This window comes from Phalacrocorax carbo, chromosome 3, assembly GCF_963921805.1.
Source record: "Phalacrocorax carbo chromosome 3, bPhaCar2.1, whole genome shotgun sequence".
NCBI lineage: Eukaryota > Metazoa > Chordata > Aves > Suliformes > Phalacrocoracidae > Phalacrocorax > Phalacrocorax carbo.
The window spans coordinates 1,676,664-1,690,414 of NC_087515.1; the positions used below are offsets into that span (position 1 = coordinate 1,676,664).

The following is a 13,751-nucleotide window of genomic DNA, read 5'->3' on the forward strand; positions in this document are numbered from 1 at the left end:
CAGTATCATGGAGTAGTAACAGTCGTTCCTGTTAAGATTATAACAAGAACAAATGACAGTCTTGGTTATCTTACAACAATTGTTTGGGCCTGTACGAAACAGGAGTTCCTGTACCCAGATTGAATAGTGCTGCCTACACTGTGAAGAAAATAAATACAAACCATGTCTGCATGATTTCTAAAGATTTCCAAAGTGGTGATGTACTGTCGTTTGTTGTATTCTTTTCTGTATTGAGGTTGCCAGAGTTCTTTTTCAGGCTGCGATTGAATATTTAGATGCGCTAGTCCACAGATGTGAAAGCTGCTCCTGTTGACTGACTTCAGCTTAATGATAGTGATTGTGACTGTTCCAGTTGATAGGGGCTATCTTTTTTTAGTGTGTATATACTTAATCCCCAATAGGTATAAGGGCACAAGGAAGTGATTCTAAGGTTTATTCTGAGGTCTAAGTTTTAGAGAAACTACCAGACAGGAGTATTTAACTTTGAGCAAGAAGTATTAAAGTATGGTAAAAGATCATTCATTGAACCATGTTTCCTTTTTTAAGGAGAGTTTTGTGCATTGGCAGAACACCACAGTTACGAGCTGAATACTTCTGATGTGCAGCAGCAGCCGAGGTGGTGATAAGAACACTTGCATTTATGTGCTCTTTCCGATGTGATGAGGTTGCAAGTACAATATAATTTCCAACAAGTTGGAACTCATGATCAGGCTTTTTATACTATTTATACCCATCTTTTATGGCAAGCAAATCATAATTCCATTGCAGTGGGAGATGAACATATTCTGGAAATGCTTTTCATAATATATTGCTGAATCCTCCATGAAAACATATTTATCTCAGAAACAGGAGAAAATTGGTTTCTGTCTGGATGTTTCCTCATAGAAACAGTGACAGCTCTTGGTTGGACAACTTATTCCTCTAAGAATAAGTAGTGGATGTCTTAATGGGACAACAGTTCTTGGATTTCTGCCCCGCCCTGGTTCTCTCTCTTAGATTTCCCCCCTCCCCTGTTCTCTCTCTCTTGGCAAAGGCAGGACGGGAGAATATTCTGCCCGTGCAACATACTTGGAGTAACAGTAACGTAGAAGGAGGAAATCTTAGCCAGTCCCGGCTGGAGTTACCTGAACAGTCTAGGCTTCCTGACTGAAACTTAAGATTCTCTGGTGGTTTTCAGCAAAGCTGTGAGCTGAACTGGCTGTGACTGTGACTTGGCAACTAGACGTAATGTAGAAGGGAGTGTGCTGGGAGAGAACAAGACCACAGCTCTTGGCAGCAGCAAAGAATTACATTTAAGTGCAAGTGTGAAACCACACTCTGACTTATCTTATTAACACCATTAGTCTGAAAACCAAGGTAGGCATGTTGTTGCCCTTTGAACCCTTAACTACTTTCAAATTGTAGCAATAGGTTATTTCACTTCAGCAAAACTTTACCATATAGGAATTCAAGCAAAGGCCAACTGTTGTACTTCTGGTTTCTCAAGTGAGATAGCAGCAGCTGTCTCTTACTCCAGTCAGGCTATCACTAAGCTCTTAATTTTCAGCAATAATTTTGTTCCTCCAGGGTAGGAAATTAAAACGTTGTTACTACCACTTACAGATGTAAGTACTTTTTCATGCCTGATTAAAACTGAGCTGCTGAACTGCTGCCAGCAATTGAATGTGGCTCTGACTGAGATAAAGTGACCTTGGTAGGCCTTTTTCAACTTCCATGGCCTACAGTTTGAAAACTTTACTTCAAGCTTCTGAATGAAAGTTAATGACTCATAAAGAAATACTTGGGACAGTGCAACCTATATATTGGTTATATGGGTAAAACAATACTGTTAGTTCTGTCTCAAAACTTTTGCTATTCTTAGTGTGCAGGAAGTAAGTTAGTGAAATAACTAGATCTTTTCACTGGCTTAATTTTTAGTAAGTTTAGGGGGAGATAAAAATTGTAGTACTGCTTGTTAAGTAGCAAAATGCTATTGCTTAGAAATAGAAATCTGTTTTTTTCACAACAGCTTGATTATCTAGATAAATTTGAATGTTGTTCTTTGGTTCATGATGTTTTGCAAAAATATGACTTGACCAACATGGATGAGTTGACCTGCTGGTCAAACTGAAGGGCAAGAAGGAGCCGCAGAGGCAGCGGAAGCAGGGACAGGTGTCCTGGGAGGAGCATAGGGATGCTGCCCAGTTGTGTAGGGACGGGGTCAGGAGGGCCAAGGTGCAGCTGGAGCTGAACTTGGCAAGGGTTGCAAAGAATAATAAGAGCAGCTTCTCCAGGTAAGTCAGCCAGAAAAGGAAGGTCAAAGAAAGTGTACACTGCCCCCTCCAATGAGCAAGACTGGCAAACTGCTAACAATTGATGAGAAGGCTGTGAGGTACTCAACTTCTTTGCCTCAGTCTTCACTGGCAACCTCTATTCGCACGCCTCTTGAGTGGATGGACTGTGAGATGTGGACTGGAGGAGCAAAGTCCTTCCCACTGTAAAAGGAAGGTCAGGTTTGAGACCACCTGAGGAACCTGAGCATACATAAGTCTATGGGACCTGATGAGATGCATCCCAGAGTCCTGAGGGAACTGGCTGATGTAGTTGCCAAGCCACTCTCCATGATATATGAAAAGTCCTGGCAGTCAGGTGAAGCCCTAGTGGCTGGAAGAAGGGAAACGCTGCACCGATTTTCTAAATTTTTTTATTTTTTTTAAAAAAGGGTAGAAAGGAGGACCCAGGGAACTACTGACCTGTCAGCCTCACCTCTGTGTCTGGGAAGATCATGGAACAGATCCTCCTGGAAGCTGTGCTAAGGCACAGGGAGGACAGGGAGGTGATTTGAGACAGCCAGCATGGCTTCACCAAGGGCAAGTCCTGCCCGACCAACCTAATAATGGCCTTCTATGACGGAGTGACTACATCAGTGGACAAGGGAAGAGCTAGGGATGTCACCTATCTGGACTTCTGTAAGGCCTTTGACATGGTCCCCCACAACATCCTTCTCTAAATTGGGGTTATAGGGATTTGATGGGTGGACTGTTTGGTGGACGAGGAATTGGTTGGATGGTCACGTTTAGAAGGTGGTTGTCAACAGCTCCATGTCCAGGTGGAGGTCAGTGACAAGTGGTGTCCCTCAGGGGTCAGTACTGGGACCAGTACTGTTTAGTATCTTCATCACTGACCTAGACAGTGGGATTGAGTGCACCCTCAGCAAGTCTGCAGATGGCACCAAGCTGAGTGGTGGGGTTTACACACCTGAGGGACAGGATGTCATCCAGAGGGACCTGGATAAGCTTGAGGGGTGGGCTCATGTGAACTTCATGAGCGTTAACGAGGCCAAGTGTTGGGTCAGGGCAACCCCTGGTGTCAGTACAGGCTGGGGGATGAGGGGATTGAGTACAGCCCTGAGGAGAAACACTTTTGGGGTGCTAGTAGATGAAAAGCTGGACACAAGCTGATAATGTGTGCTTGCAGCCCAGAAGGTCAACTGTATCCTGGGTTGCCTCAAAAGAAGTGTGATCAGCAGGTCAAGGGAAGTGATTGTGCCCCTCTGCTTTGCTCTGGTGAGACCCACCCCGCAGTACTGTGTCCAGCTCTGGGCTTCTCAGCACGGGAAGGACATGGAACTGCTGGAGCAGGTCTAGAGGAGGGCACAGAAATGCTCCAAGGGCTGGAACCCCTCTGCTACGAGGCCAGGCTGGGAGAGAGGCTTGTTCAGCCTGGAGAAGAGAAGGCTCCAGGGAGACCTTCTTGTGGCCTCTTTCAGTACTTAAAGGGGGCTTATAAGAAAGATGGGGACAAACTTTTTAGCAGGGCTTGCTGTGATAGGACAAGGAGTTACGGTTTCAAACTAAGAGGGAAGATCTAGACTAGATCTAAGGAAGACATTTTTTACAATGAGGGTGGTGAAACACTGGCACAGGTTGCCCAGAGAGGTGGTCAGTGCCCCATCCCTGGAAACATTCACGGTCAGGTTGGGCGGGGCTCTGAGCAACCTGACCTAGTTGAAGCTGTCCCTGGTCACTGCAGGGGGTTGGACTAGATGGCCTTTAAAGGTCCATTACAGCCCAAACCACTCTGTGATTCTATTACTTGATCATAAAGTTAGCATATATAATAGTCCTTAGGAGCTTGGGTATCTGTAAGACTGAGCCGTAAGCATGATGCAAAGACTGAAGTTTATGTACTTTTAAAGTATCTTGTTTGTGTCATTTTTGGTTTTACTATTTGGACAGAGAAAGTGTCATTAACTGCAGCATTAAAACTTAATATTATATTCAGAGATTACTCTTTAATGTGGAAGTTGGAATAATTTGCATGGGTTTAAACTGAGTTCTTTTGAAGATGTTTGTAACAACATTTGTTTATGAAGTTGCAAAATAATACTAATAAAGCACCATGTAACTTTCAGGCTGTAAAAGAAACCAACCCCCCTATATTCAAAGCTAGGAGGTAAGAATCAGTCTGTATGCAGGCGGCTTTATTTGATGACCAACATCTCTTAAAATTGGTTGCTTTTATAATAGAGGTGATCTAGATAGCAAAGCAATGCAGAGGATGGAACACATTTTTTTAGTGGCAGCAACAAGGAAGAACGCTTCCTTTCTAAAGCGATAAAACAACTTTTTTCGCTTGTGTGATTCCTGATGATACTAATAAATTCTTGAGAAGTACTAATAAATTTGAGAAAACTTTTTAAAGTGATGCTAGGTGTATATTATGTTGTGTGTTTATATTACCACTTTTACAGTATTATAAGCCATAAACTGAGTTTATATGGGTTTTCTTCAAAAGTAGTTACTTTTTTCAGTGAAGGCTTTTTTCTTTATCTTTCAAGGTGGCTGAAAGCACTCAGAGTGATACAAGTGTCTCATCAGGGGAAGCAAGCAAAAGAAGCATTCATTTTCTGCCTAATGAAACAAGACTAGATCCTCAACTAGAAAACAAAGACTTAAATACCAAAGAAAAAAGTGATCCAGGTGTGGATGAAGATGATGTAGAGGGAGATTCTTTTTTTGATGATCCTATACCCAAACCAGAAAGAACGTACGGCTGGTAAGTAACATGGATGTTCTGCTCAATACAGGTTTCTTTTGTCCTCAGTGTGCTTGCAGCCCTTTGAGAGGTAGCTGATGTGTGATTATTCATGCTCTGCAAATGCAAGTGTTTAGATCTGTTCAGGAACATTTTGTTTCTGAAATGAGCATTTCTGTGATTCTGTTCTTTGAAATGCACAGTGCCATCTGGGATCTTCTGGCTGTGCCGTGGGTGGAAAAACCTGCATCACTTCAAGGTGCATCAGTTAGACTACATAATGTCCCCAGCCTATTTCTTTGGTGAAACGAATGTGTGTGACACAGATATCAGTGCCTCTTCTTGCAGCAAAGCTGCAGTGGTGATCAGTACTAAAGGAAGCAGAAAATGACAGGGAGAGTGCGTTAGATATCTGTGAGGAGTACAAAAAAACCTGGTGAGTGTGTAAACTGGCTCCATAAACTGTGAGAATGAGAAGAGCTTTCTCACAGCTGAGGGTTTCCTCTTCACATTGCAGCACCTTTTGTGTGCAGTTCTATGTTTTCAGTGAGGTGGTGTTATTTCTGCATATGTCAGTCTTGCAGACGCTTCTGAAGGGCACTTTTTATTCATCTATGGAGTCTCTTGACTGAAAAAAATAATTTGAAACAAGAACAAGTGACTGAACTATAGAACAGCTTTGTTATAAAACTGAAAAACAAATCTTTGTGTTATGATGTTGTGTTATCTTGAGGCTTAGTTTAAATATCTCTATTGAGAAATGCTGCAAGATCATTTCATGGTGTTCTTTTGCTGTGTTTGAGTAATTGGAGAATTGCTCTAGCTTAGTAGAGGTTACCAGAAGAGGCTGCAGAAGGGTGTGCAAGTCGGTTTGACAGCAGCTCCCCTCTTGTTGGCTTCCTCCCCCCAACTACATTGACAGTGGGTAGAAGAGGATAAACCTTTTGGCATTATTGCTGCAGTAGATGCTTACTCTTAGAATGGGATCATTCTGGTACAGCACAAAGCGATCATGCTAGGTAAACTAGCTCTTTAAAGCAAATTAATGGACTCTGAGAAAGGTAATTTGTAATACAGCTTTAGTTGGATGTATATTAAGAGCAGAATTTTTTTCTGCAGAGCAGTGATTTTTCCTCTGGAAAATTTTGTGTGTGACATCCTTACTATGGTATTTCTTTTCTTTTTCTTATTGGAAATATCAAGATTAAAATTGCACCTGAGTGCATTTACTCCTTGCTCATTTAACTAGCTTTTAACCAAAGTCTAAGCATCGTAGCAAGTGGTTGTGTTGACATAAAATATGTTTGAATGATAAGTTGGGAGAAGCAGAAAAGGCTGGAAAAACTCCTGAATAAAAATAATATTTGCTAATTTCTTATTGTTCGAGCACTTTCACATCACAAGAAGGGAAAGTCACTTGAAATCAGGTAAACTGGATTTCTTTGAAAAGATCATCCAAGAAAGACTCTTAATTATTCAGTAAGACACAGATTTGTTTTTTCCTAGTAGAGAAACTCCCTACAGAAAACATTGCCAAATTATGCATGTCTGTAGTAAAGTCAGTCCACCAAGTAGTAATTTGTACCTCATAATGTTGTTGTGATGTAGATACTATAGTAATTTTCCATAATGAGGCTTGCTGAATATGTTAATAATAAATGAGCTAGCAACTAATGGTACCTGAGCTGTCTCTGCTGAGTGTTTCACTTCTGTCTGCCTGGCGGCTCCTCTAGAGGAGGAAAAAGAACATACTTTTCAGGTGAAATCCTTTTGTGGAACGCTGTGCGGGTGTGCCTGAGTCCCAAGGGGTGAGTAAGTAGGAGAGGTGCCAGCATCGCTTGGTTTGCGAAGAGGTAAATTCCTTCCGGGAGCTTTGCCCATTCCTGAAAGAAGGGTGCCTTAGAGAGAAGGAGAGCAAGCAGTTACTCAGGACAGAGTGAGAGGTGTTCCGAGCTCCCATTGCCCCTAGTCTCTGAGCCATTGTTCAAAACTTTGAAGCGTTTTAATACGTGATGGTGTATATGATGTTTTGGTGAGAAAGATACAATGAATGATTCACATGTTGTCCTGTACTAATAGGAATGGAATCGCAGTAACAGTTCTGGTAATACTAAATATGAAAGCTTTCATCTCTTTTTAATGCTCTTTCTTCATCCGTTACTTGAAAGTACTATTTGAACTCAACACTTTAAATAGATGAATGGAATAGGGAGCAGCCCAGTGAACTTGTAACATGTGATGATAAGATCTGTCTTGCTCTAACTGGGAGGCTTTCATTCTGTGAACTGGATGTTCTTTAGGATTAGGTATTTCATCAGACATAATCTCTTCTTGTTGTAAAACAAACTAAATATTGATTTATATCTGAATCTTTCTTCTTTTGGCTGCGTTTACATGTGGGAATAATAAAAGGCCCCTTGATAAAAATAGTGATGCTGGTGAAGGTGCAGGAGCTCTGTCTGTGAAAGAAGGCAGGCAGAAGTCTTTGCACAGGTGAGAAAGTGACTTCCTTACTGAATATCTTGCTTGACACTTGTGCCAGTGAACTGCCTACTGTTTTTAAGATTGCAGAATCAGTAGTCCTTTCCCCTTGCTCTTCTTGCTGTAAGGACTGCTGTTCTAGTTTCATGACAAATTAGTAAATAATAAAGAAGGTCACTGTGCGCATTTTACAGCTCTGTGAAGTACTTATTTGGTTTGTTTCAGGAAAACCGAAGCTAATAAAGCAGGAGGTCTAGCATCCCTTTCTGATGCACCGCCTCTAAAAAGTGGGTTAAGCTCCCTGACTGGTGCACCTTCGCTAAAAGAGTCTGAGAGTAAGTTTTCACATGCTTTCGTGTTTTGATGAAGTTAGGAGGCATTTCCTGTAAAGTAATGAATGATCTCCACGTTCAGATGCAAATGCGATTAAGTAGCCTGTATGTGGCCCCCTTCTGGTTGTGACGTGCTTCAGAGGAATGCTTTTTTCACCAAGTGATTGCATACTGTTTTTGATACAGTACCCTGTCATTGGGGCATCTTGTGTTTTGGAGTATGAAATACATACCTACATTCTTTTTTTGTGTATAAAGAATTTTTCAGGAGTGTAAAATCCTACTGCTCAGTTTTTAACTGAACTGAACTTACTCGTTTTTATTGTTATCTTACGTTCTTTGCACAAGCTCTTTAGGGGTATTTGCTTTCATGTTGTAAAACCTGATTCTGAATACTGGGAGATCATCGCTGTTTGCTACTGATGTTTTTTAAATGTTAGGAGAGTTCAGGCCTGGAAATTGGATCTAATATATAATTTTATAGTGCAGTATGGTAATCAGGTTGTTATAAAAGAACACTTGTAAATGGTTGATGGGTCTGTTTAAATGGGCTCTTTAATAAGAGTCACAGATTAAATTCTGATAAAAATGCTTTTGTTTTGTTACAGATTTGAATAGAAACTCTGTTTTGAAAGACCTGCGGTTGGTGAATGCAAAACTGGGATCACTAGAATTAGGCAAGTAACTGCTAAACATGAGTAAGCCCTGGTATTTTTAACTGTAAGTTCTGACCCAGCCTCTTAGAGGAATCTGAGAAACTGAAATACACATATTGAACTAAGATCTTCAGCTTTTACTTCTCTATTTAACACAGTTGTGAAACTTACTGGAGTTAAGAGCAAGATCTGATCCAAAGGAATACAGAAAAGTCAAAACTGGTGTCTTGTACGTAGATTAAATTATACACATGCAGCAAAAATTTTATTAATTCTGTGCATACATTTGCTAATATCAAGTGACAAATTTCGTTGTCTAGGTTTCTAAGAAAAGAAGTTTTATATTTGCAGAAAAAGACAGCTGGACAAGTCTTTCAGTGGCATCTTTACTTGCCCTCCATGCACGCCTTTGACAGTTGCTTGTAAGCTTTAGGAGCAATAAGATGATGTGATATCAACTCTCTCAAAATAGGGCTGCCAAGTATGTAAATTTTGTCTTCAGCAATGTAGTCAACATCCTGAAAAAGGTATATTCAATTTCAAAACCGTTTGTGTGAATGAAATCGAGATTTATTAATGACAGCACAAACTCAGCTTCTCTTCCTAAATCTGCACAGGTAATTTAATCTACTCCCACTTTTGGTTGCCGTCAAACCGTGTATTTTGGTGCAGGAATAAATTCTTACTTGCATTTCCTGAAGAGAAAACTTGTTTGATTAACACTTTTTAAAAATTATTTAGGAAATGGAGACGACGATGAGTATGCTGATGACTTCAACAGGTAAGAGAAGGATGATATTGCAGTAGGGTAGTATTTCATTCATTATAAGGCTATCCACTGGCTTATTTGAATTGTTTCGTACTATTTCACCTCGTCACTATTGCTGGAGCCTGTTGGTATCCCTGAACTCTTTTACCCTTCTCTTGGCTATTTTAATACCTATAGTTACAAATTTTAAAACAGGTTCTTTTGTGTAGGAGGTAATGAGTTCCTTAAAAACCTGGTACTAACTTTAAGATAAGTTGGTTCTTTTTTTGTGGAAGGTGTTTGGTTTTTTCCTGAACCACGCACTTAATGTTTGAACGCTTTAATGCTGTTAGACAATGAATATGGTGTATGCTGAAATATTCAACTACAAAATAAAGCGTCATGAGTAGTCAGTAATATTTAATAGCCTCATCCTTATGATGTGAAGGTATTGGTGGTGTAAACTGCGGGACTGAGGCTTAAGTATTTTATCAGTTTTTTTCATGGTATCATCTAGGTGGAAAGCCTTTAGTTGTTATGAGTTTTTAACTTCATACTTAACTTGTGAAGAAGTGAAATCCAAATCAAATGTCAGACACAAAGTGAAAGTGACAGTAATACCTGGATGTTTGAAAAGTCTTATTTATGCATTTATGGTTTTCCTTCTCTTTAGTACTAGTCATCGCTCAGAAAAAAGCGATATCAGCATTGGTGAAGAAATAGATGAAATTTCTGTGGAAACAGAAGGGTCGAATGCCAGTGACAAAGTATGATTCTTTTAAAATTGTTTTTCTTGACATTTTTCTGATCTTGTCTTGACTTTTTTTTAACCTTCCGTGAAGGAATGTGCCATTATCATAGATTCCTAGAATGCATGTTGAAGTTGTATTTGTTCTGTATTTTTCCACCTGGTGTTCCTGCCAAGTTTGATACTATACTGATTAAAAAACAAAACAGAAACCCCACAATAATTGTTCGGTAGCACAATTCACTGTCTTTTCCTAGACACATAAAATGTATTTGAGACCGGTTTAGTATCTGGCATGGGAATGTCTTATCCCTATGTCTCAAGATCTGTCTGAGCACCTCCTAAAGGAGCTCAGTGAAGGAGCTTGAGGCCAAAAGGAGGGGATGCTGTCTGAAGGACTGCAAGAAATAATACTTACTATTCCTATGGCTTCTGAGCTTGTAATTTAATTTGTTTTCTAGCTTGAAGGCACCACACAAGACCTTACCGTTTCTCAGTTAAGTGATGTTGCAGATTATCTAGAAGACGTGGAATAGAATTGGACAGCAAAAACGTTTCATTGTGCTGGACTAGAAGACTGCTGTGGACTGTTAATTTCAGACAATCACTTTTTGCTGGAACGTCCACTCCCTATTTGTGCCTTGTATTTCAAAAAGACTGTAGGTGGAGAAGGCTTTTAAATACTCTTAGCAAGAACTAAATGAAATAGTGCGTTCCCATTTGAATCTCGTTACTTTCTTTATTTGGTTCAGCCAAACGTTTTATAGCAGGAGGTGGATTTTCCAAGCAGAATGTCCATTGCTGGCAGTGGGCGTAACAAAAACCAGTCGGTAAGAGAACATCTACGGAGAGGCGTGTGGCTTTATAATGAACTTGCACTGTTGTTATAGCAGTCCAAATCTCTTTGTTTTTTTAAAGATAACCAAAGCAAGAACCTTCAGAGGTCGTGGTTCAACTCACTTGTCTTTCAACACAATTTTGTCAAGTCAGCATGTAGTGTATATTTATGGTGACTCTAGCCACAATACCTAATTGCTCCAGACTTACTTGAAACTGCTGTTTTTCTGACTCTTCTGAAAGTTGGACTTTTTTAAAGGTGTATCAAGTTGAGAGTACCTAAACTCTCAAATCTAAATTTAGCTAAATTCAGGAGCTAAATTTAGCACTAGTCTTAACTCCGAATATTCTTGTTTAAATATGTTTTTAAGACCATTGATGTCAAGAACCTAAGCTGGTTTTATACACGATAATTTCATTGATGTTGTCTGTTGTTAAATCCCAAAAAGCAATTTTCTAAAGATCCACAAATCATTAAATCTTACTGGTTTTTGTGAAGTTTTTAACAAGTGTGGTAATGGTTTGTGGAGCTTTTTGAGGGCTCTTCACGTGCTGTAAGCTCACTTCCATTCTTGATAACCCTTGTTATGTAAAAATGAGCGCCAAAAAGTAAAACCACTAACCTTCTGTTTTTCAGCTTCTGACTGCAGTACAGAATCCAAATATTAAAAAACATCGTACTGAAGACATCACGGACACTAAGTTCTAGCTAAGAGCAAATTCTTGTATTTTCATTATAGTCTTGCGAAACAGGGTCAGCAATAGAAACATTGGCAGGTTTTTTACCGATACTGTTGCACATGGCGCTGCTATAATATTTAGGCCATGGACATTCATAATACTGAAACGAGACTTCAAAACGTGCACTTTCTGAACGTTGTGAACACATTCGCAAAACATACGTGTAAGTGAATAGGAATAATTTTTTGTTTTTAGGCTTTATAATTTTTTTCATAAAACCTGTTGGCGCCTCGCCGGCGGTCACCAGTGGAAGCAGCGTGCTAAACTGAAGCTGCTGGTTAAGCGCATAGAGCTGCTGCTAGTGTTGGATGCTGACTTCAATCCCTTTGCACTGGGCCAGCAGGCATGGAGCAGTGCTGGGAAGTTAGGCTCGTACAGTACGTAGCTGATTTGAGAGGAGAGAGTAAAAGCGTGCCTTTTATTTATGCGCACCCCAAAATAGCCAGCAAAAAAGCATCAGAATATCTAGTCATGGAGTTAAGTTCAAACTTTGCCGTATTGTAGCGGCTGAACACAGAGCCCCCCCCCAAATTAATAAAATCAATGTGCCATAGACTTCAAATAGCAACAATGCTGTAACGTGATACACCCTGTGTAAAAAAAAAAAATAAAAAAAAAAAAAAAATTTCCTTTAAGTATGGGGGAACCTGTGCCTCAAGATACTATGTATGTAAAGTCTGGTTTGGGCTCTTTCCTTTTTACTTTTTTTTCTTCTTTTCAAAGAAGAGCAACAGCATGTCTGAAAGAAATAAAATTCCACTCGAATACCTGGGAGCAACAGGTTTCTGGCATCCGTTTTTAAGGTGTATGGAATAGTGTAGAGACAGTGTTGCTTGCCTTTTTTTTTTACATGTCTTGGGAAAACATGATGTTCCGTTAGCTGTAGGATGTGTGTCAGTTTATCATACCAAAAGAAGCAAAAACTTTATGAAATGATTTCTAGTTGCATTTGAAGATGTGGCCTTTTAAATAATTAGGTATTTGAAGTGTTAACATGACTTTTGTTCGCAGCAAAGTGTTGTTCTCTTACCTTGGGGGTTAATTGGAGACCTTGCACTTCGGCTCTAATTCAAGGAAATGCCAAAAAGTGGTAAGTTTCCGTGCTGTGCCTCCCGTGGGCTTTTACTGAATTGTATATAATAACTCAAATTGTAAAATAAAGCTATTGTGCTGGCTAAATTGTATTTTTGAGACTTCTTGAATCAAAAATCTTAATGTTTAGGAAATTCAGGAAGCCCTGTGGGTTTTGGGGCGTTTTCTTAAAATGTTTTTTTTTTTCAGAGTTAGTGCAGTCTGCAATGGAATGTGTGCCTGCTCAGGTTTCTCCTAAGCCCCGAGGTTCTTGCAATTTCTGATGGTGAATCCTAAAGCCTGCTTAAGACCAGGCTGATGAATAGGGTTACCGGGCGTCAGTCTGAGTTGTCAGATGGCTTATGATTCAACAGAGAAAGGAAAATAAGATCCAGTCTTGACTGGCAGGGTTTTGTCTTGTTTACCACTGTTAGTGTTACTTAAACATGACTGACGAGCTAAGCCCTCGTGGACGCTTGCTTTGCTGTACGTTTCAAACCCTATTGTTTGGTGTTTTACACTAGGCTTCTCCCTGAAGGGCCTAATGCAGTCGAATACCCAGCCTCGTCCGTTTGTTAGAGTTAACAACTGGAGCCCTGTCGTAAAGCATGGGAATGTTCCTGTCTAGGTGCTCTTCCGTATTGGTTCTGCCTTTTCGCAGACACCTCTGTGAACGGAGAAGGACGTGTCTGAGAGGGGCGCGTACGACCGGTCTGTGCAGTTCTGTACCAGCTGGGTCTGGTTAGAAACATGCTTTTTTTTGTTAAACACTCAGATGCTGTGATTTGTTTAACAAATCCTATGATTTCTAGAAGTGAAAAAATTAAGGACTGAGCTGTGGATGACAGTTCCATACCACTAATATGGCTGTGGTCATGAGGATGGGTTAAAAAAAATTATACCTGTCTCTTTTTTGTATGAAGATACTGTATTTCACCCTTTTAATCAAAGGGAGGAGCCATGGCACATCTGGTCAAATATTTCCTCATAAGTGATGCTTTCCCCAACTGTAATAAAACCACTCTCAGCTTAAGACTGACTTGACAATGTAGACCTTATTTAGACAATATATCCAGCTCTTGAGACAACTTAAACGCTCTGTAACTGCCGGGGCGATGGGG

The 13,751-nt window shown here is 40.1% G+C and overlaps 1 protein-coding gene across 4 annotated transcripts in view; it reads left to right on the plus strand.

Moving 5' to 3' along the window:
* Positions 1-12,738, plus strand: part of CEP43 (centrosomal protein 43) — a 29,733-nt gene extending 16,995 nt beyond the window's left edge. For all 4 annotated transcript variants that reach the window (XM_064445560.1, XM_064445561.1, XM_064445562.1 and 1 more), the window contains 6 exons: positions 4,820-5,037; positions 7,723-7,832; positions 8,438-8,506; positions 9,227-9,266; positions 9,907-10,000; positions 10,443-12,738. In XM_064445560.1, the coding sequence (XP_064301630.1) occupies positions 4,820-5,037; positions 7,723-7,832; positions 8,438-8,506; positions 9,227-9,266; positions 9,907-10,000; positions 10,443-10,517 (606 nt within the window). In that variant the 3' untranslated portion in view covers positions 10,518-12,738. The remainder of the gene's footprint in view (positions 1-4,819; positions 5,038-7,722; positions 7,833-8,437; positions 8,507-9,226; positions 9,267-9,906; positions 10,001-10,442) is intronic.
* Positions 12,739-13,751: the final 1,013 nt, after the last annotated feature.